We start from the raw sequence: 24,485 nt of genomic DNA, 5'->3' as shown, positions 1-24,485 counted from the left end.
CATACCTGCTGCCCATAGCCAACCAGCAAATAATATAAATGTCACCAAAATTTTAAAAAAGGAAGTCAAGTCAAATTTATTTATAAAGCACATTTAAAAACAACCACAGCTGACCAAAATGCTGTACAAATGCAATATGAAGTGCAATCTTATAAAACAAAACATGCAAAAACTCGATAGAACGATGGAACAATACAAATACAATACAGTACAATACAAGAAAAAAAATATTCTATGGATTTTTTTATGGCCAATGGAGATTGTTTAGAAACCATAGAAAGGGATTGCTGATTAGCTCTATTTTTGACCAATTATGTAGGGCAGATTTTGAAAAAATTCCCCAAATAATATGATTTAAATTTGCTACAAACTCACCCACAGTCCCTTTTTACCATAAACATATAAGATAGCTGTGTACTCACATTTTTGCCGTACCCTCTTTGGACTAAAATTCAAATAAAGCTCCATGCATATATTCTTTATAAATATTTAGGCAGCTGGTTGGGCCAAAAAAAAAAAATCAGCCTGTGCTGGAGATTTTAGGCTGATTGCTGATGCACTAAAAAGTGCAAATATCGGCCCAATATATCGGCCATTTCTAATCTATATTTCCATATCTTGATATAGATATATAGATATTGATATAATGATAACATGCAGCATGTTCGTTCATGATTATTATGACAATAGCCAAACAGAACTAGCTTTCCTCCTTGTACTAATACGGTAATGTGGCCTTCAATGTGACAAGTTGTTGGCCTGAGCACATCTGCGTAGGGCCTGTGTTTTGGAAACTCCACTCTGGCACATGCCGACTCTGCTCTGGGCCCAGGAGGATTGTGGTAAAGTGTGAAGCTAACACTGGACTCCCGACTTCACTAGCTCCATGTGTGCTGTTACTGCTGATCTCGAAATGTTGATCACGACATGCTGTCCACTTCACTTCATGTCAGTTTAAGCAAAATGTGTGTCTCCTGTTGAACACCGGTGCACCCAACTCTCTTGGCCCTGTATACATCTGTTGTAGGGAGTATTATACCTCTGATGATGTAGGCCAAGGACTGAGCAGGCAGTGTGGGGCTGACACAGCACAGAAACGCAGTGAGTACTAAGCTAGATGTTCTATAAGGTATCCTACTGTCAGGCTGCAAAACATTTTAAGACTCATTCTGTAAAGGTTTTAAATCATTAGTGGATTAGATGGGCCTGCTTTTGTATACATTTTATCATCATAGTTCAATCAAATGTGGTCCATATGCGTCATCTCCTCTCCTCTTGTTTCCCACAGTCTTTTTTTTCCAAGTATCTCCCTGGTGTCAGAGTAGTGTCCCGTTCCTGTTTATTTTTTGTTGGTTGAGACAGAAACCATATCCAGCCCGAGGAGTCAGTGGGAATATCTGCTCTTCACTTCACTTTTTCACTTCACTTTTTCTTACTCCACTTCTGAATATATTTAGTGTATTGATCTGAAATTGTTAATCAGACTGTAGATGTGAAGTTCTTTCTTAAATTTCTTATTTTTTCCACCTACAACTATTTGTAGTTATTAGAAAGAGAGAGACATTTTAGTGGACAATAAGTCAGTGGCATTAAACTATTTTGCTCAAATGCTCAAAAAATGAAAATATAATGGCATACAAAGTGTATATATTTTCTGGCATATTTAAGTGTATTGTTTATAATTGTATGTATATTGTAAAAACTTTGATAAAAAATATTTTCTGCATTTAATGCCAGGGACATCTTAAAATAAACTATATATAAACTATATATAACTGAAGTATTCTGGTACTGTATTTTTATTTATTTATTTTCATAAAACAAGTAAAATGCCTTAGAATTGGATAAAATGTCTTGGTAAAAAACTCAACTAAATCAACTAACAGCATCTATTTAACCACCTTTTTGTATATTTATTATACAATTGCATTTTGAATGATCACTAATTAATCTTCCAAACCTAATTTCCTTGATGTATGTGATTATTTTACATTTAAATGATCCCTTTAAATCCCTACTTTAATATAGTAGCATATGTAGTTTGTTAAATAATACAAATAAAATTGTAAAATAGTTATGTGCTTGCTCTAGGTAAACTTAGAGCACATGTCTGTTTTACCAAATGACACATTTTGTCTTACTGAATGATATTTTTCATGTTTTCATTATAAACTGGTTTATAATTTATCCCTCAAAGAGAAAAACAAGTATTGGCAATGAATATACCAAGCACTGATTCAAAATGTATTTTTAAAATATAACAATTTTAAACACATTTTGAATATTTCACCAAATGTCATCCAAAATTGTGGCATTTGTACTTCTGACAAAGCTGTACCTAGCAAAAACTTAAGAATCCAAATCTGAAACTTGTGTCCATTTTAGTCGTCCTGGGTCCTCAGAGGGACCATCACACGATACATGAAGAAGGACATCAGATTATTGTCCAACATGGCCTTTTTACCTAGTTTTACCAAATGACATTGATGAAAATAGGCTTTCGACGACAACTATATTTAAGACATTAAAACCGTTTGGGTTTTTTTGTTGTTTGTTAATTGTGAAAATAATTCTATATGTTCAGGTCAAGGTTTGTAAAATTATGTCAGAGAAAAGTTTATGATTTTGTCAATTTTTTTTTATTTGTGCAAGCAAATGTTATCACTGATTCTATGTACGACCCTTTTCACCAAATGACATTTCAATACTTTAGACCTAGAATATTCTTTCAAATTTGGTTTCTTCTTCCAAATGTGTATTGGTACAACTAAAGTGATATAAAACAATTTAAAGCTTTATGTGTTGTTGTGACATAATGGTTGAGAAATGGTTTGAAATTGAGAGATAGACAGTTTTTTATCAGTTTAAATTTGTATAAAAAAGACATTTTTATTAAAGACAGTGTAACTATGTTTCTGTCATTCCCAGAAGCTGATTAGTTATAGCTGTAGAAGACACTGAAGACAACATGGTGGCATAGAAAAATCAAAAATAAAATAGAATCTAATCTTGGGATAATAATAAGGACACAACAAAATCCAAATTAAGTTTTTAAAAATTGGCCTGTCACGATAATTACCATATAAACATATTGTTTAAAATAGCTGGAACAATATATTTTGGGCCTCAATATTTATCGTGGGTAATTTTTCTTGGCAAAAGTGGGGAGATTTGTGGTATTTTTTGTTGTAATATAATAAGTTTTGGGCTGTGGAGGAGTGTACAAGTTCCTTTATGGCTAATTATTGGTACATTCTTCTATTTGTTGCAGCTCGTGTCTCTTAATGAAAGTCTATTTAAAATGGTTTACTGGTATTATCTTGCATTATTTAAATCTTAATTAGCGGCATGAAGTACTTTCAATATTATCATTTATTGCAATATTTCTCTGTAGTGATATATTGTTTCAAAATGTCTTATTGTGACAGGTCTAGCGAAAAAAACAAACAAATGCTATTTTGAGAAGAGGGTGGACTAAATAATGCCTTGTTTTCGAAGGCCAACTACTTTTGTGTAATATTGCCATTATAAATTCTGTTAGATTTTTTACAGCAGTAGTTTACTTTAAAAAATTTGATTAAATAGGCAGGTGAAAATGTATCTAATAAAATGACCAGTTCTTGGATTTGACCAGAGCAGTTGTAGTTGTTGACTCTGAGAGAAAGTGAGAGATCTGACCTCATAGTGCCCCTCTCACAGTGGCCCTGTTGTGTCCTCAATGAGAGTCCTAGACACTGAAAGAACACCACTGTCCACTGTACAAAACAAAAGACTTTACAATGGTCTTCTACTCACTGCACTAACAATCAAGCCAGAGAATAATAAACTGACTGAGTGAATATGGTTACAGCTTTTTTAAACTATAACTATAACTAGCTAAATAATAAAAAAATATAAATTCATGAATGCTGAAATCTTTGACAAAAACAAGCTACAGTTAATTACATTTCTACAGCAGCAGCAGATATTGGAAGTTAAACTAGAAAAGTTCAACATGTTCACTTTTCCTTGCACCTTGAACATGTCCGAAAATATGTCCGACTATAATAAATTCTAAATTGGTCTAAACAAACCAAATTATTATTTTTTCACACTTAAGAGCACACATGGATCATCAGTTAGTTTTACATTTTTGTTTTATGGCCAAATCCATGCATTTTAAGGCCCTGTAGCCATTTTTGACCATGGATGAGGAACATTATTCCCTTTAAGCCGTTAACTTTGCCCAATTTCTCTCTTCTCTCGATCTAATTTTGCACCATGATAGAGAAACAACTATTAATTTATTTATTAAAAAAATTTAAAAAAAATAGTTGTTGTGTCCACTGTGTGTGTTGGCGGGAAGAACTGGCTCCATCGGTTTCATTTCTGCTACAGTGTCTCATGTGACTTTGACCAAACCAGCGTCCACCGGCTTAGATTAAAAAATCAATTAGCAGATTAAACGTAGAATATCTGATAGAATATCTGGTATGAAAGAAATTATTGATATTAACCAAGTTACACAACCTCTGATATTACTTACAAACCTAATTCCTAGGTATCAAATTGATCCCAGCCGAACTCGAATAAGCCTAGTATTGCTAGTAAGAATCTGACATGAAATCAGACTAAACCTGTTTTAGGTCAATTAGGATTACCAAAATTATTTCTATTTGCTAAATGCCAGAATTATGAGAGTAGTTTTTTTTTTTTTTAGACAATTTTTCATTGCTTTCTTCAAAGTCAGAAGTTTGTATTTGGTAGCATCGCCTTTTAAACTGTATGTCAAACGTTTCGGATATTCTCCACAAGCTTCTCACAATAGTTGGCAGGAATATTTGGCCCATTTCTCCTGACTGAGTCACGTTTGTAGGCCTCCTTGCTCATACATGCCTTTTTAGGTTTGCCCATAAATTTCCAGTAGGATTGAGATCAGGGCTTTGTGATGGCCCCTCCTCAACATTGACTTTGTTATCCTTAAACCACCTTGTAACCAGTTTGTCAGTATACTTCCTGGTCATCATCTATTTAGATGACCCATTTGCACCCAAGCTTTAACTTCCTGGCTGATGTCTTGAGTTGCTTCAGTATTTCCTGATGTCTTGATTTGCGTTAATATTTCCACATAATGTTCTTTTCTCATGATGCCATCTATTTTGTGACGTGCACCAGTCAATGCTCATTATGGCCAAACAGTTTTATAAGACCATCAGGCATATCTCCAAAAAATAAATCTTTGTCCCTTTGTGCATTTGCTTTTTAATGTTTTTTTTTTTTTTTTTTTTTGGAGTAATGGCTTCTTCTTGGCAGAGTGACCATGACCATGTTGGTACAGTACTCGTTTCACTGTGGATAATGACACACTCTTACCATCTTCAGCCAGCTTCTCCACAAGGTCTTTTGTTTTGTTCTTGGATTGATGTGCCATTTCGGACCAAAGCACATTCATCTCTGGGACTCAGAACTCGTTTCCTTCCTGAGCGGTATGATGGCTGGACATTCCCATGGTGTTTATACTTGTGTATAATAGTTTGAACAGATGAACGTGGCACCTTCAAGCATCTGGAAATTGCCCCCAAGGATGAACCAGACTTGTGCATGTCCACAATTCTCTGCCTGATATCCTGGCTGATTTCTTTTGACTTTCCCATGATGTTGCACAAAGAAGCAGTGTGTTTCAGGTGTCCTTCAAATGCATCCCACAGATGTGTTTCTAATTAATTAACTCAAATATTGTAAATTTTGGTAATCCTAATTGACCTAAAACAGGAAGAGTTTAATCTGATTTCATGCCACTTTTTATGTAGTGCTGGATATGAGATCTCATAATTATCTACATCTAAAAAAACTGGCTGCTGTAGAACTGAAATGGGAATAAAAGCTTTTAGCTATTTTGTTTCCCAAAGTGAAATACATTTCAGGGACATCCAAAATGTGATACTTTGTTGCTGTATTACTAATGCACTGTAATAATCAGGTGATAAACATTTATAATCACAGCTGCACTTGTTTTTTTAATGTTTTTAAATGGCGCTATGTAGTTATTTCTTTTGTTTTGTTTTTTGTTTATATTGCTCTGTATTTTAACAGGATGATCTGAGTGCAGAGTACCCGGCCTTCTTGGAGTCCCTGGGAGGGGTACTAGACAGTGCACCAACCGGGGACTCCGTTGTTCTCCTGGGGGACTTCAACGCCCATGTGGGTAACGACAGTGACACTTGGAGGGGCGTGATTGGGAGGAACGGCCTCCCCGATCTGAACCCGAGCGGTGTTTTGTTATTGGACTTCTGTGCTAGTCACAGCTTGTCCATAACAAACACCATGTTCGAGCACAAGGGTGTCCATCGGTGCACATGGCACCAGGACACTCTAGGTCGGAGGTCGATGATCGACTTTGTTGTCGTGTCATCTGACCTCCGACCGCGTGTCTTGGACACTCGGGTGAAGAGAGGGGCTGAGCTGTCAACTGATCACCACCTGGTGGTGAGTTGGATCCGCTGGCGGAGGAGGAAGCCGGACAGACCTGGCAGGCCCAAGCGCATTGTGAGGGTCTGCTGGGAATGTCTGGCGGAGCCCTCTGTCAGGGGGGTCTTCAACTCCCACCTCCGGGAGAGCTTCTCCCTGATCCCGGGGGAGGTTGGAGACATGGACTCCGAGTGGGCCATGTTCTCCACCTCTATTGTCGATGCGGCTGCTCGTAGCTGTGGTCGTAAGGTCTGTGGTGCTTGTCGCGGCGGCAATCCCCGAACCCGGTGGTGGACACCGGAAGTAAGGGATGCCGTCAAGCTGAAGAAGGAGTCCTATCGAGCCTTGTTGGCTCGTGGGACTCCTGAGGCAGCTGATGAGTACCGGCGGGCCAAGCGTGCCGCGGCTCGGGCAGTCACAGAGGCAAAAACTCGGGGTTGGGAGGAGTTCGGGGAGGCCATGGAGGAGGACTATCGGACGGCCTCAAAGAGATTCTGGCAAACCATCCGACGCCTCAGGAGGGGAAAGCAGTGCTTCACCAACACTGTTTACAGTGCGGGTGGAGAGCTGCTGACTTCGACTGGGGATGTTGTCGGGCGGTGGAAGGAATACTTTGAGGATCTCCTCAATCCCACTGTCACGTCTTCCGAGGAGGAAGCAGAAACTGGGGACCCAGAGGCGGACTCGTCCATCACCCTGGCTGAAGTCACTGAGGTGGTTGGCAAGCTCCTCGGTGGCAAGGCTCCGGGGGTGGACGAGATCCGTCCTGAGTACCTCAAGTCTCTGGATGTTGTGGGACTGTCTTGGCTGACACGTCTCTGCAACATCGCGTGGCGGTCGGGGACAGTGCCTGTGGAATGGCAGACCGGGGTGGTGGTCCCTCTGTATAAGAAGGGGGACCGGAGGGTGTGTTCCAATTACAGGGGAATCACACTCCTCAGCCTTCCCGGTAAGGTCTATTCCAGGGTACTGGAGAGGAGAATCCGACCGATAGTCGAACCTCGGATTCAGGAGGAGCAGTGTGGTTTTCGTCCTGGTCGTGGAACACTGGACCAGCTCTATACTCTCCATCGGGTCCTCGAGGGCTCATGGGAGTATGCCCAACCAGTCCACATGTGTTTTGTGGATCTGGAGAAGGCATTCGACCGTGTCCCTCGTGGTGTCCTTTGGGGGGTGCTCTGGGAGTATGGGGTCCGGGGCTCTTTGCTAAGAGCTGTCCGGTCCCTGTATGACCGGAGCAGGAGCTGTGTTCGCATTGCCGGCAGTAAGTCAGACCTGTTCCCGGTGCATGTTGGACTCCGCCAGGGCTGCCCTTTGTCACCGGTTCTGTTCATTATATTTATGGACAGAATTTCTAGGCGCAGCCAGGGGCCGGAGGGGGCCTGGTTTGGGAACCACAGGATTTCATCTCTGCTGTTTGCAGATGATGTTGTCCTGATGGCTTCTTCGAGCCAGGACCTGCAGCAGGCACTGGGGCGGTTTGCAGCCGAGTGTGAAGCGGCTGGGATGAGAATCAGCTCCTCCAAATCCGAGGCCATGGTTCTCGACCGGAAAAAGGTGGTTTGCTCTCTCCGAGTGGGTGGTGAGTCTCTGCCCCAAGTGGAGGAGTTCAAGTATCTCGGGGTCTTGTTCACGAGTGAGGGAAGGATGGAGCGGGAGATTGACAGGCGGATCGGTGCAGCGTCTGCAGTGATGCGGTCGCTGTATCGGTCCGTTGTGGTAAAGAAGGAGCTGAGCCGGAAGGCGAAGCTCTCGATTTACCGGTCAATCTACGTTCCTACCCTCACCTATGGTCATGAGCTCTGGGTCATGACCGAAAGGACAAGGTCGCGGATACAAGCGGCTGAAATGGGCTTCCTCCGCAGAGTGGCCGGGCGCACCCTTAGGGATAGGGTGAGGAGCGCGGTCACACGGGAGGAGCTCGGAGTAGAGCCGCTCCTCCTACACGTTGAGAGGAACCAGCTGAGGTGGCTCGGGCATCTGCTTAGGATGCCTCCTGGACGCCTCCCTAGGGAGCAGTGACGTGCGGTGAGGTTCATGGTTGGTGAGGCACTGACTCCTTTAGTGTCAGATTTACAAATATATAAACCAAAAAGGGTCGCTTATTGAATTGGCTGCTGGGTATTTCATATCTCATCAGCATTCTTCACAAAACACGCACGCACACACACGGTACATATTACAGATATGTAAAGGTAAAAAAACGTGCATTTGCTCTACACCCTCCCTGTGTTGTAGTGATGCTCGGGTCAGGATATTTTCAACCCGCGGGGCCCCGCATGTACGGCAAAATATTACCCGCCCCGTGCGGCTGCCTCTATTTTTCGAACCCGCCTCGACACGATGCACAGAAATAATATTCATAATAAGCAGCATTATTTCAACCTGCATTTCGTGGGAAAAAACTGATCAGCCCCAACCTGAACCGAGATCAAATGAGAATTGAGAATTTCAACATAAAATCTGCCGGTTTTCCTTTACCTTGGCATTGTGGATGCTAACGTTGAGCCTCCGCTGTTCGTTTAAAGCCAAATCGATCCTTGAGTTTCCAAAAGTTTTTAAAGCAATTTGGCTTTGGATGTGAGTGGTCGATCTCTCATGTTTGCTGAGGCTTCGTGGTAAATCTTTCATGTCACAATATCCCGTGTTAGTCCAGACATTGTCACAAGTTGAGAACAGAAGGCAGGGGAAGCAATAAAGACGTTTTTTCGAAGGACAGCCACACAGCCACTCTTTTCGGGTGTACCACTCCGTTTGAAAAGAGCGCGTTATCTTCTGTCCCGAAGTTTGAAGCAAACCTTTTAGCTCCGGTGTTGGTCTACCCGTGTTAATCACGTCCACTTTTGACTGAAAGTCCAGTTTTGAGAAATTTTTAAGATACGATATATAATCCTCTTCCATTTTGGCAGTCCGGCGTAGCTAGCAAAATATAAAAGGGATCGCACTTGACTCGCCTGGGCCTGGCGCCTCTGCGTAGAAGAACAGCACACGTACCCGTTGGCTCACGTACGCCCTCTTCAGTGCGGCAGAGAACTATCTGCCTCACCCTGCGCCTTTTCACCGCGGTTTTATTTTCCATCAGCAAAACCAAATATGTCACTAACAAACATTAAACTTTAATGGTTAATAAAGACATTAGCCAGAGTGGAAAATCAGGTCAAATAAACGTATCTGCAAACATTATATTGGAAACATGCAGATATATGGCAAGCAGCACGGGCCAATTGCATGTATCAACCCAGTTTGTAATGGATGGCGCATTCAGAGGTGAGGCTTGACTCGTTGCTGCCGCACCTCTCGTTTCATCCCTGTATTTAAACAGGTAATAGGGAAATTCGGCGATTTTGACAATAAAAAATGTTCGAAATGAGTTGTACATAAAAATCAGTGGACAAATATTAATATAAATTTGATGTTATAATTATTTATTTTTTTTACTTGTCATGATGACAGGTGAGGCTCTGCCTCCCCTGCCTCCCCTGACCGCACGTCCCTGCTAGGGAGGTGTTCTGGGCATGTCCCACCGGGAGGAGGCCCCGGGGAAGACCCAGGACACGCTGGAGGGACTATGTCTCTCGGCTGGCCTGGGAACGCCTTGGGGTCCCACCGGAGGAGCTGGAGGACGTGTCCGGGGTGAGGGAAGTCTGGGAGTCCCTGCTTAGACTGCTGCCCCCGCGACCCGGCCCCGGATAAAGCGGAAGAAGATGGATGGATGGATGGATGGATCTGAGTACTCTCATTGCGCTCTCCTTGTGTAATTAAAGATAAATGAAAATAATAATGTTTCTAAATGGTAAAAAGGGCTAGTCACGTTTGTTGGTACAAATAAACCATTCCATCTCACTTTTTTTTTTTTTTACTAAGAAAATAATGTATACAATAAATAAATGTCAGGTACATTGCCTTTAAAATAAAATGTATTGAAATTACCTGGTCCTAACACTGACCCCTGTGGGACTTCATTACTTTTACATGTTCTCAACAAGCTGAAAGGTATGCAGTGTGTATTAGATTTAACAGGCTTCTTTTGTCAGTTGTCATTTTAGACTTGGCCTTGGGGGAAGCTTCGTAAACTCATTGACCTCTGCCTGGGAATTTAGCAGTAGCACTAAGCTCTTTGATGTTCTATGTCTAACACATAACAGGTTTTGTGGAATTTGCCAAAAGCTTTATTTTAGACCCTCTTCAAATGAATGCAAATAGAATTATATCGTCTTTAAAACTGATCATAGTACATGGTTTAAGTAGCTTCTAAATGTGTGTGGCGTGTCTTGTTTTTCTCCCCTTTTGTCACATACAGTTATGAATTATATCTGTTCTAGAAATTCTCAAGTATGTGCTAAAATTTGTCATGGCAGTAGAGAGTGAGGTATCCTAAAAAACAGCTCAGTGTCCTTTGCCTGAATCGCAAATCCTAATCTTTTGAGCATGAAGTAATATTTGTGTTCCTATATAAAATGCAGGGAAAAGGGAGCTATCAATATGGCCTGTGTGTGTAACTTCAAATAAAGCTCTGGCAGAAGTAGTATGTGAAACTGAGAACCTTTACACAGCATATGGAAGTCTATAGTAGCACTGTAGAAGTGTTAAAAATGTGATAGTTCCTTAATGGATACATTTAAAGAGGAAAGTATAATGCAAAAAAAAAAAAAAAATCGTTGTTGCAGTTAACTGTAAGATTCCATCCGATCCTCCAAGCCTATGTCATCTGTGCTCCATTTGATAATTTACCTCATGTTAAAATAGTAATTTCTTTTTCAAAATGTATGGACCATTCTCTGGAAATCTAAATATTATAATGGTTATATCGATACTCATCGGTGTAAAAATGTTATGCCCAATGTTACTTCTGTAGAACTTAACTATTATTTTCTTCGCCATCTCCGTTTTTACTTAAACTCTTATCAGTTTTGGATACCTTATACTTTGCTTACATAATAAAAATATAAAGTATGAACACAATTTACAGTCACTCTCCCAGTAGCACTGTTATAGATTGATTTTAATACTATATGTTTTCCTTGTTTTTCTGTGCAGGCATTCAAAGAGATGCTGTATGCTGCTCAAGACCAGGCCCCGTCCATTGAAGGTACTACACAACAGTGAATATGACAATGATTTACAAAAACTCAGCTTTTTTTAATTTTAATCAGGCCTAAAATCACCAAAACTGCAAATAGATGTTCCAATATACTTTTATGTTGCTCAAGTTTGTAATCTATAAAAAGAATCTTCAAACTTCAGATAGAATACGAATACAAATCATCGGTAGGATATCTGAGTTTATTGAGTAATATTGGATTGCGATTTTTCTGCCAAGCATTGTGGTTGCAATTAGAGAATTGGACTGGAATATTTGCTGTATTTGGTATCGGTTCCTGGGTGTCCATGGTGTTCCATAATATTTAAACTTATATTCATACAAAGCAGTTCAGTAGTTGCTTGCAGGATAAATAACAGGTACATAACACAGCTGTATCAGCTCTGTAATAATTTAACTGTGTTTCAAGAGAAAATAAATGCCATTTTAAGTCCCTACACCGATACTGGTTTATATTAGATATCATTAATTAATGTGTTTTCAGTTCTGATACTGATACTTTGACTTTAACATTAGAGAGAAGACTGACATCTGAACTGATAATTTAATGCAAGAATACATTTAAGAACATGTTTGTAAAGGTCTAAACTTTTTTTGGTATATCCCAAGGATTTGCAGTCTTTGCAGCTTGCTGATTGTGACCATTCAAATTGAAATTTTGATTTCAATTAAGATATTATAATGCTCATTCCTGTTTTGTCTTTTATAGAGCCTTACTTCATGTTGTTATTGTTTAACGATGTGCCTCATGCCCAAACCAAAAAACGGTCCTAAATCGGTCGGTTTGTGCACGGTGGGATTTCTCATGGCTTCTTCTGTCACACACTGGTTTGCAAGTGAAGAAGAACATTTTGTTACAAGGAGATGATGCTGCAGTGACTGAGACCTCACACCAAATATTAGAATTTTGTCTGAATTTCTGATATTTGTCAGTGATTTTGATAATTTGATACAGCAAAAATGGTGTTGTCTATTAAATGTTGGGTTTCAATGGACTAACACATGATTTCATCTACTGTGGATTGTTTGAATAGGTCAAATGCCAAATTAATTTAAAAAAAATGTAATAAAAACTAAATAAATGCAAGAATTCTATTGATACTTTGCAGCTGACCGTCATCCTGGGGGTGTGATGCTAACTATAGGCACTGCTCTGTCTGAAGCTCTGTTACTCAAGTTGGCCATTATTCTGAGCTTTATTTTAATACAATCTGACCATAAACAACTGATTTAACTGGAACTACAACAGGTGAGATGATTTGTGCTGTTAAACTAGTTTCTCACAAATACCATTACAGTCCCAAGCTAGCTAACATTAGCCAACAGTTTTTCATTTAGTCACTCTTTTTTATTGAAAATCAAACACTAAACTGCACCCTGAACACTCGTGTTGACAGCTCCTGAAAATGTATCAAAACGTTTTTGGCTGTTTGCTAATGTGTGTATTGTGTCAGACATGCATACACCCCCAGCGTGATGTCCCTGCAAAATATCAATTGCCATACTGTGTAACATTCCAGGCAAAGCAATAACATTTCCTTGGAGCTTAGTAAGGGGTGAACCATCCTTCAAAAGTTACCAAGTGCACATTTAATCAATTGCCAATGATAGCCTCTGCCACCACTGCTTTGTTTCACAGTTACACAAAAGATACTTCTTTACTTTTTAGTGTAATAAATTAAAATTTGTCAGTTCCCAGTAGATGTTTTTAAAGCACTTTTTGGACTGCCTGTCCACATCCAATTATAAAGTATTTTTATTGTTTAAGGACCAGACGTACCAGGATGTTGGCGCACTGTTAGCATGCTATTTGTTGCTGACTGTAGCGACAAAACTCCGTTCTGGCCTCAGAAAATTGTGTGCAACTTTTATAAATGTATTACTGTTATGATTCTAGTAATACGTTAGCAAAGTTAGGAGTAAGTTCAGACCACTGCAAACTATTTACATTTTGTTCAGTTTGTCACATTTTTAAGTCTGTAAAAATCAGGTACAGTGTCTTTAACAACGGAGGAAAACGTATTGACTAACAAAATAGTCAGTCCTGAAGGAGAAATTAAACAAGCATTTGGCAACGGATGCTGTTTTCCCCTGGGCATTTCCCACAAAGTCATCCAAATGTCACATTGTTCAGAAGGCCTGCAGACTGGAATTTTGTTTTGAAAAGTCACCAAGAAATTAACATATGTGTGTGTGTGTGTGTGTATATATATATATATATATATATATATATATATATATATATATATATATATATATATATATACACACCCCCCCCCCCCCCCACACACACACACGGTAAATTTACATTTACCGTTACCTTTTATTGTTTTGAAAATGCTACATTTGCTGAAAACAACATATTAACATGTTTTATAAGTTTCTCTTTCGTTTTTGACACTCTGAGTTCCCCCTCTCAGTGCTCCCCGTGTTAAGTCATTCCCCCTTCAGAGCGCTATCACAACACAATTAAACTTTTCCTCAAAGTATCAGGTTTGTTGTTGTGTACAGCTTTAACATGTTTTTGAATATTTATGGCGCATTGTCCTGTGGGAGCGTGGATGACGTAGGCTTGTGGGTTGAGCGTTGCACAGAATCTTACAGCTAACTGTAAGAAGGCTTCAAATAGGGCCTGGGAGAGATTACTAAAATACTCAAACATGTGTTGCGACTATTGGCTTCATTACTTGTAGAATTATTACATCAAACCAACCAGCCTAAGTTAAAGGTCAGATCTGTGGAGAGGCAAGCCGGCTGACAATGAGAATGCGCGTGTTTTTTTAAATGTATTTTTTTGCAATAAAAACATTGGAGGTAAATCTAATGCTATTCTATAGATCATTCAAAAAACAAGACAAGAAACTGACCCCCCCCCCCCTTCAGAGAAGTTACATAATGCACTTTGTAACAAAATCAAACCAAGCAGAATACCTCAACCTGTGGACTGAGGTGCTGGGGCCAAAATCCACCACAACAATGCTACAGTGATGAGGTCATGTCAACTCCAAAGCCAAAATAAACTAAACCTAAGAGCACCGAGCTTTTGGCTAACGCTGCTTGATATTCATACAATGCATCTTTGAAACATTAAAACATTAGGTTTTAGCGTTCTCATGATACTAATATTTCAAGCTCGATACTAATACTAAGGAACAGACTCGATACTCAATAACAATTCCAATACCACAATGACAATCAAACATACTGTTTCTTTAGACAAAAGAATGTGATTTTCAACATTAAATCATAGTACTTTTAAATTACCATATGGTCTTATGTCTGTGTAATCCCTCAGTTGGCCAAGTAGGTTTCATAGTGGTCCATGGGCATATACTAAAGCTACTCAGAAAAGGTTAATGTCCTGTCCTGTGAATGTGACTTTTTTAGTATCAGTACTTGCTCAAATGAGTATCTAGTTTAGATACTAGTTTTGCTATCGATTAGTATGTGATTTTCGCTACTTATGACAGCCCTAGTAAGTTCAAATACATTAAAACTTGTGTTAATCCCTTTTATTTACTAATTCAAGTTAAATTCTTAATTTCTAAAAAAAAAAAAAAAAAACCCAAAACGCTCTAGGTTCTAGGAAATTTGTACTAAGTAGCTCACAGTTATTAGTCACCACGATTCATTTATAAGCACCTTTTACAACTTTCAGAGGCCAGAGTGGAGTTTTGCTGGTGCAGTAATGTTAACAACACCTAGCATGCTAACCGGACACTCTGATTCTACTGAAAACCCTTTCTAATTAGATGCAGACAGTTCACAGCAGACTTATTTTCACCTCAAGAGTTGCTTATGCAATATAACTTTACTGGAGCAAGATAAATTTTGCTCAAATACATTAAAAAAGGGCATCCCATGCCTTTAAATATTAATCCTTTTTTATGAATTGGTTGTGTTTTTGTGTTTGCTTGTGTAGTGCTGTAGCTGTAGACATTGTGCAGTTGTATCTGTCCTGGGCCATGGGCGTTATGCAACTATCTGTGTTAAACATCCCATAATAGTCCTCCAGCTGCCGCTTACTATTGACTTGTGCTGCTGTTCTCCACACTGCACAGATCTACAACTACATAAGTCCTGTCCCACATAAAATAACTGTTAGCACTTAGCTACTTAAGCAGAGCAGCTAAGTAATCTGCAAATTTAAGTGCATATGACAGGTTTTCATGTTTTTCTATTTATGACTTGGTTTAGTAGAATAATACCTGTAGTAAATATTTATCAGTTATGTGGCAGTTTGTGGAAAAAAGTTGAGCTGAGTTCATAGCTTTCTATAGGGCAGTAATATTTAATACAGATAAAGGGGGCAGATAAAATTAATATTGGTAAAATACAGATTTTTCTCAGAATGCAGGGAGTTTGTGGCTGTTTTCACGCAATCCCGGCATGCACATCCAAACCCCATACTGGCAGTGGCGGCGCCAGAGAATTCCCATAGAAACTAACCGAGGCGACTGCAATTAACCAACTTTATCTGAGTTTCAGAGATTGTGGATTATTGTTGCGCATCGGGATATACACATTATCAAGGGACGAAGAAAGCTTGAGCCTTTTACTGGATTTACAAAGCTCCAGTTCGACGGTAGAAGTTGATTTCTGTAGCTAAACAGAGTAGCAGCTAATAAAGCGATACATTTATTTGGTTTTATTTGAATGATTCAACCGTTGTCTCATTACGATTCAAAAACTGCAATTATAATGTCTCCAAATACTAAACATGGTTCGTTTGCTGAACTGACTGTTTAGAAATGTTGATTGTAGAAAATAAAACTGCAAACTAAAGTTAAATGCTTTTTCTATATTTATTACATTGACATGAGTAATGTAAGGCTACAGCCTCTGCACATCATGTTTTCACTGTTTCATCAATTTCACATCATTTAAATTGTCAGTATCAGTAAACATTATAGGTACAGGGCTTTATATAAAAGTACATTTTTCACAAACCTCTCCAGGGACCGTTTTTGATGATATAAGAAGGTGAACAGTAAACCAGATGTCCAGAGTTAAGGCGAAATCTATGTGATCTATACTAATATTTAATCTGATTAGTTTTAAGATAAATCATTGTTTATGATTTAATGACAAAAAAAAAACAAAACTCAAAGTGGACTCTGTGCCATTCATTATTGCTAACTCACCACTGCCAATATGGCGTCCCTGTCAAATTAAGTCGCGTGGGTGCAGGAGCTCTATCAGATAAATAATCAGAACAATGCAGTGCAATGAAAACTGATTCTTATCCCCATCATCACATTCGAGAATCTGAAAACCAACAATTGTTGTGTTTCAGATGACATCACAACATTCTAGGGCAATAATATTTACTACAGATGGGGGGCATCTTAAATTCATATTGTTGAAATGCAGAATTTGTTGCAATACTGTACAGCTATTTACTGGGTTTAGTCAAAAATTAAAATGATCAGCTTCAACATTTATTAATTTACCTTTTGAATATTTCATGGTAAAGTACAATATAATCTATAGGAAAAATTGGCACACAGTAATCACACTTTAAAATCTGAAAACCACCTCTATGTGATCAAAATACCATCCAAAATGCAGAGACCATTTAAATGCAAGAAAGGCATTTAAAGCAGTGAAAACATGATATGATGAAGGTATTTTCATTATTTTATTAACATATTATTATTATTATTAGTGTAATGAAAGCTGTTTAATGGAGAAGTTTAATTGTGCCATTTTTTGAAGAAAAAACAAATCAAGGCAAGATTTTTAGTAAAATCTTAAATATAACGACGCTAACTGTTTTAGTCTAACCTGTCACATACACTTTAAGGCTTTTTATAATTATACAGTGACTAAAATGCACACAGCTCAGTCTCTTGATTTAACCTGCCATGATTCAGGGATTTTCCATTGTTTTCCCTGAGCAATAGAACACCTGCTTATTACCCCAGCTTCCTCTTCTTATTCTTGAACTATGACTTGTACGTTGTTCATGTTTTTGAACAGAATATATTCCAACCAGAACATTCCAACATCAAGGGGAAAATCTAATCTTTTTACCGGAAAGATTGATGGACCTATCTTGTCTTGAAACCCTATTTGCTACCTTCACGAATGTTTCAGTCTTTCATATTTCAACCACCTCACAATTCAAACACATTCATTACAATATTATAAAAAAATTGTTTGACTCCCACCTCTACACTAGATAAATTTTGATCATTTAAGTGTTCAGTCTGCCTTCACTGCTATTCAACCAGTTCTAAAGGTCCACTATGCAACTTTTCAGGTGGAGGGCCGGCCACCCTTTCTTTTCTCTATACAGATGTTATTGCTTTGTCGGTAATGTTCCACAATATAGCAATAAACTTATCTATCTCCGTGGACGCAAAGTGTTAGTCAGGCCAATACCACAATGATATTTAAGAGCACTCTTTCTTTAGACAATACAATGTGATTTTCAACATTAAATCAGTACTTTCTTTTATATTACTATGTGGCCTTATATCTGTGCAATCCCTCAGTCGTCCAGGTAGGTTCCATAGTGGTCCATGGGCGTGCTCTAGTCTATGTGGGCTTATACTTGTTCTGATACAGCTCAAGATCATTCTCAAGCTAGTCAGAAAAGGTTTATTTCTGTCCTATGAGTGTGACTTTTTAGTATATTGTAGTCAAATGATTATTTAGTTTGATACTAGTTTTAGTTTTGATACTTTTGGCAAACTTTCAATCGTATAACATCTCCATGGAGACAAGCAGGCGGTGGACGCCCCTCTAGAAAAGTGCTCCAGTTGGTTCTCATACATTATTTTAAGTTGTACACCATTAATAAATATCTGACATTAAACTGATTTTTATGAAGACTTTCAGAAAACCTGGCAATTTCTAATGGCATAGTTTAGCTGTAAATGTGTATACATAAAATGCCAATTTAGTTTGGAGTTGACACAGAGCCATAGATGGCGGGCGGCATGTCTCATTTATCCCAAGCTGACACACATGGCATTTTTGAAGCTGTTTTGCCTAGTCATTGTTTGTAAAGTTTATTGTAACTTCTGAAACTAGCATTACGATAAATGTGTGTTTTTCAGTGACTGTGCTGTTTCTGCTTGAGGCTTAATCCCCATATTTAAGCTTGTTCAGGAGTGTGAAAGTGCGTGAGTGTCGGCGGGCGTTCCTCCCAAATTAAGTTAAAAAACATCAATTGTGCTGTTTGAAAGTATAGAGCTGCAGCAGCAGACAGACATGTCATAATGATGGTAATGACCATAATCAGGCCTGAGCACAGAGAGGAGGCAAAGGAGCCCAGAGGAGCCAGCCTGCCCTGATTCATCGCCTGTGGTCGGCCGGCCACAGGTCTGCGTGGTTACACTGTTAGACACTTGGTTGCACACATGGTTAGATGGGGTTAACCACTCTAACATGTGCTAACCAGCTGTTCTTGTAATTTACATGTTGTGGTTAGATATGGAGTTGTATGGACTGACATGATTGACATGTTATGGATCAAAATTATTTCAATTTGATGAGAGGTCAGAAGCCTCAAAACTGCATTAAAATGAAACAATTAGTTTAAAATTCTCATAAAAGTTCAAGTTTGCTGCTAATTTGTTGTTTAACTGCCCAGGAGACTTTTTTGCAAACTGTAGGTACATTAGGTAATTGCAAAGCTAAAACTTTACTATTACACCAAGGTAACAAGACAACATCCAGGGTAATTTATTCAACTATTGTGACAAAGATTTTCTGGTTCAAGGGCAAACACTGAGAAGCCATAGAAACCATGTGTTGTCATGTTCTGTACTGTTAAAGTAATCCTCAACTGTGGTTCACAACTAATGAAGACACTGCTGAGTATGCATACACACGAGACTAGCTCAAGAATAATTACATGAAATGAAACCAGTCACTCAGGTGTGTCCCACCATCCAAGACACAGGAGAGTCTCATCCTATGGTCCTGGAGCTCCACCAGCAGCAGAAGAGAGACTGAACTTTAAAACAGAACAGAAACTTAGGCTAAACACTCAGGAGAGACTGGTCAGTGAGAGAGCCTCTTAGTTTCAAGAGGTGAAAGCAAAGAAAGTAGACCTGTTATTGAAGCAAGAGCAGACATTCACCAGTGATGAACTTAACTGTGCAAGTGCTAACGGCATGGAAAGAGAAAGTAACTGGCCTGAAATCTGCCATTCACCAACGCTCAAACGCTCCAGGAAAAGGAGAAAGTGCAGGAGCTGAAGTATATGCCCTGAAAAGATCACTGATGTTGAGGAGCTAGGGAACTGGGTGCCTAGATACAACAGATGGGCAGCCCTTTTTTTCTAAATAAGTATCTATTTTTTTTTTTTTTTTTTTTAGAACAGTCTTTCTCAAATTGTGGTGCTAATATGTAAGCTCCTTCAGTTGGTACTGGGGCAGCTCTTCAGTATGTGCATTTGCCTTATTTAGAGTCCATTTTATCCACTTATATATAATATAAATATATAATTTTTTGTTTAGAACTACAATGGAAATTATTTAGTCCACTTTCTGAACTGGTTTAGCCCTAGATTAGACCTGGAATAGTCCTTGTTGCTAGGCTTGTCGCGATAACAAATTTTGAATTGCGATATATATTGCTGAAGTACATATAGACGATAAATGATAATATTGAAAAAAAACAAAAAAAACAAAAACAGAATTATCCCCTCAAAAAAAATCTAACTAAGAAATATGAACTGCAGTAAATAAATAACACAATGTAACACTTAATTACTTTGTATCTGTAATGAGTTATAGAAGTTCATTATGCAACACTAAACACAAAAAACTTTACCTCTATACTGCAATACCTGAGCTTACCTTTCTCTGCCCTTTTTATAGGGCTGATAATTACTTGACCCATTGCAGCTAGGCCACACAGCGGGGGGTACAGATTACAAACACATGACCAAAATGGCTCCAAAATGGCTCCATCCTGTTATATACTTGGTTTAGATCTGGTTGTACTTGCATTTCATCCTGACACATCACGTTTGCTTTAATGATAGTTTTCAAATGAGATACGGGTCCGTCCTTCAGAAATTGTTGCATTGTGACATCAATGCACAATTAAATGTAATATAAAGACATTCCAGCCACTTTAAATATAGCTCTGTGTGATATCTCTGAATCATTGTGACATTGACATAATATATGACATGATGTCCTAGTAAAGTTTAAAAACAGTCATCAATGCACTTGGCTCATTTTTGGCTTGGCTTGCCCTGCCAGACTACCACTTTACCATTTCTAAATCCAGACTTAGATCTTGCTTGTAAAAATGTATGGTCTGTTGCAATATCATACAAATAACTGTATTGCACCTTTATATTGTAGATAATTGAATCTGCTGTTGTAGCTCCCTCTGGTGGCTAGTTTTTTTTACATCTACGGTATTTCACCTTTATTGAAACTCTAACAATTCCCTGTGTGGCCTCTTGTTTTCCAGTCACAGATGAAGATGCGGTCAAAAGGCACTACGCCAAGTTTGAAGAGTTGTTTTTTCAAAGGTGTGAGAAGGAACTGGCTAAGATCAACACCTTCTACTCGGGTAAGACATGTCACCCTTCACTCAACATATCCCCCTTACCCCATTATACAGTAGTGTTGCCATGATACAAAAATTTGGATACAGTAGTGTTGCCACGATACTAACAACTTGATACTCAATACCGATTCTGATACCACGGTGAAAATTAAAAAAACAAAAAAAAACAAACACTCTATTTATGCAATAGAAAGTGAGTTTCAGCATTAAATAATTGGATTTTCTTTATATTACCATGTGGTGTTATACCTGTGTAATCCCTCAGTCTTCCAGGTAGGTTCCATAGTGGTCCATGTCTAGTGTATGTGGTCTTATACTTCTTTTGATACAGCTCAAATTTTGTATTGGTCAACTAATCATTTTATTTAGATTATAAGCATTTATATGGAACAACTGCAGAAAGTTGGCTGATATTGTATTTTTTTGGCAGATTAAACTCATGATTCATTAGTCGTTTCCTGGAAGTTTTTCTGCATAAGTTGCTTTTGCATGAAGTCCTTTGCAGATGTAGTCTTGTGAGACAGTTTGGGTCAGATACAGATAGATATTTGTGCCAATTAGCATCTAGTTTGGATACTAGTTATAGTATCAATTAATATCAGATTTTTTATACTTCTGACAACCCTATGATACAATGCATTGAAGTGCACGTTTCCCCTTCCACTGGTTCACAGAGAAGCTAGCCGAGGCCCAGCGGCGCTTTGCCACTTTGCAGAATGAGCTGCAATCTTCTCTGGACGCGCAGAGGGAGAGCGCTGTCATTGGGCTCCGCCGCAGAAAGACTGTGTTTGCTCTGTCCCAGAAGGAAAGGTGCAAACACAGGAACATCAAGGACCTGCAGCTGGCCTTCTCAGAGTTCTACCTCAGCCTCATCCTACTGCAGAACTACCAGGTCTCACTCACACACACACACCCGCACACCCGCACACTCATTAATTTCATTTGGGCTGCCTATGAAAGTGCTTAAATACAGTTTAAACCTAAAACGACTCTCTGATCTGAATGGTCACCACCTAAAACTCACCATCTGCAGCCAGTGATTAAGATTTGATCAGATTTGTGTGAGAGACACGAGGCTGTGAAAGGAGAGGAAAGGTGTTGATTTGAGCAGGTTGAGTGAGATACCAGATTTTCTTGCATAGAGAGAAGCGAGAGAGCAATGGCTCGTGCTTTCTTTGCTTCTGCTGCAGTTCTCGTCTGCCTCTTCAAAGTTTACAGCATCCTTTCTGTCAGTCAGAGAGCAGAGATCTGTCAGTACTTACCAGTGAAGTGCAAAAAGCATGTGTTGTCATCCACAGCATTGCGTCCCAATTCAACAAACCCCAATCAAAGCGTCAGTGTGCGTTGGCCTTAAAAGTGCAGGCTACACACAGTTCCTTTAAATGTTCTAATGGCAGTTTGAAAGTTTGGTCCTGACTTGTGCCTTTGTGCCATGTGTCTAGAACCTGAACTTCACAGGCTTCAGGAAGATCCTAAAGAAACATGACAAGATCCTGGAGACATCCCGAGGAGCAGACTGGAGGGTGGCCCATGTGGAAGTGGCCCCTTTCTACACTTGCAAGAAGATCACACAGCTCATCTCTGAAACTGAGGTAAGTGAACTAGTTCTGCTTTTTTAGCATGATAAAAATTAGTTCTGATAAAGACCAAGACAATTCTAATAAATATTCAGGAAAGGCCCAATTTGTTCTATTCATGTATATTTTTCAGTATTGATACTTGCAGAAATAAGTATCTACTTTCAATAGTTGTTTTAGAATCAATTAGTGTATGGATATTGTTTTTTCCCTCCACCAGAAGATTTACATAGTGCAAAACTGAATTTTACCATTTTTCAGCTGATTGTTACTCATGCCAAGAACCTATTATTCACACTGTCTAAGAGATGACAGTACTCAAGCACATTTTCTTGTCTCAGGCGCTGGTTACCACAGAGCTGGAAGGAGGCGACCGTCAGAAAGCCATGAAGAGGTTGAGAGTCCCTCCTCTGGGAGCGGCTCAGGTGATGCTCTTTTCTATAGTCTGTTCTTAATTTATGCACAAAACAGTATGACATACAGGCTTGAATGCAGCCTGTACAAGATTAGGAACAAACAAGCTGCAGCCATACAGACCATTCATTTTAAACATCCTGTAGTAAGGCCATGTGCTTTCTCCATCAGATCAAGGGCTCTTGATTTAAGTCTGAATTACGTTAGAGTCTAAGTCAATTACACATCAGAATTGAGCTATTACAGTCTGCAGATACAGCATGATAATGTGATCAGCTCAGGGCTGTTGAGGCCACTGCAGTGAGGACAGAACTGTCCAAACATAGACTATACTCCTGACTGGTTGTGTCCCATAATGACTGACAATAGTGCTGTCACATGGCCTAGGGGTTAGATCGCACATACAGGACAACATTCCTACCTTACTGTTGTGAGTTAAAGTCCCCACTAAAGCATTTGGTGGTTCTACCTCCCTACTCATTAAGGAACTGTATGTACCCTGTACCATTGCCGTTTAAAAAAAAATGTAAAAAAATGTGTTGTCAGTGCACATACGTTTTTTTCATTCTCAGTATATGGACAGGCCTCATGTGAAAGCTCAGAACTTCCAGAATTCACTCACTGAGCAGCAGAAGGTGCACTAGCACTGATTAATGATTGGCTGCAAGTGCTGGGGTTTAAGCAGTGACGATTCAAATCAGAGAGTCATTTAAGGTTTAATCTGGATTTCAGTATTGAAACTGGGAACCCAAATAAGAGACTCATGTAAGGTTTATTCTACTTTCTGACTGGATAATTGTCTTGAACCTAAACACCAAATTATGTTTTTATAACCAAATTAGAATTGTTATCAGTAAAAGCTATATTTGGTTTGAACATTTTTTACCTCATATTGGGGGACACAGTTTTTATAGAATTTTAAAGTCGAACATACAGTTCCTTTAACACCATTAGATTTGGTACTGTTCTGTCTAAAAAGCCTATGACCAAAATATATATTTTATCACATATATATATATATATATATATATATAATGTGACATAACACTGGCCCCTCTCTGTTGCAGCCTGCTCCTGCTTGGACCACCTTCAGAGTGGGGCTGTACTGCGGGGTATTTCTTGTGTTAGTCGTTACTGTAGTTATAACGGGTAAGGTCCACATTCACACAGTTCAAATGTACAATGCCTAATAATGATAATATAATATTGTCACCCTTGTCTTTTTCTACAGGGTCTGTGCTGATTCGTAATAATGATGTTTGGCCCATGATCCGCATCTACAGAGGAGGCTTCCTATTGATAGAATTTCTATTTCTTTTAGGTAAAAACTTAACATTTGTAATATTTTATTAAACTGCAGCTCAATAAATTGCACTAAGTAGTTTGCGCTCACAAGACACGGT

At 39.0% G+C, this 24,485-nt stretch overlaps 1 protein-coding gene across 1 annotated transcript in view; it reads left to right on the top strand.

The window, feature by feature from the left end:
* The window catches only part of LOC117385566 (xenotropic and polytropic retrovirus receptor 1 homolog), a 45,161-nt gene that overhangs the window by 10,496 nt on the left and 10,180 nt on the right, over positions 1-24,485 (top strand). The window contains exons 2-8 of the mRNA XM_033982858.2: positions 11,485-11,536; positions 20,993-21,094; positions 21,766-21,983; positions 22,534-22,683; positions 23,010-23,093; positions 24,150-24,231; positions 24,314-24,403. Of these exons, the coding sequence (XP_033838749.1) occupies positions 11,485-11,536; positions 20,993-21,094; positions 21,766-21,983; positions 22,534-22,683; positions 23,010-23,093; positions 24,150-24,231; positions 24,314-24,403 (778 nt within the window). The remainder of the gene's footprint in view (positions 1-11,484; positions 11,537-20,992; positions 21,095-21,765; positions 21,984-22,533; positions 22,684-23,009; positions 23,094-24,149; positions 24,232-24,313; positions 24,404-24,485) is intronic.

The sequence above is a fragment of the Periophthalmus magnuspinnatus genome, chromosome 17 (genome assembly GCF_009829125.3).
Source record: "Periophthalmus magnuspinnatus isolate fPerMag1 chromosome 17, fPerMag1.2.pri, whole genome shotgun sequence".
Lineage (NCBI taxonomy): Eukaryota > Metazoa > Chordata > Actinopteri > Gobiiformes > Gobiidae > Periophthalmus > Periophthalmus magnuspinnatus.
This window is presented reverse-complemented; position numbering and strand designations above follow the sequence as displayed.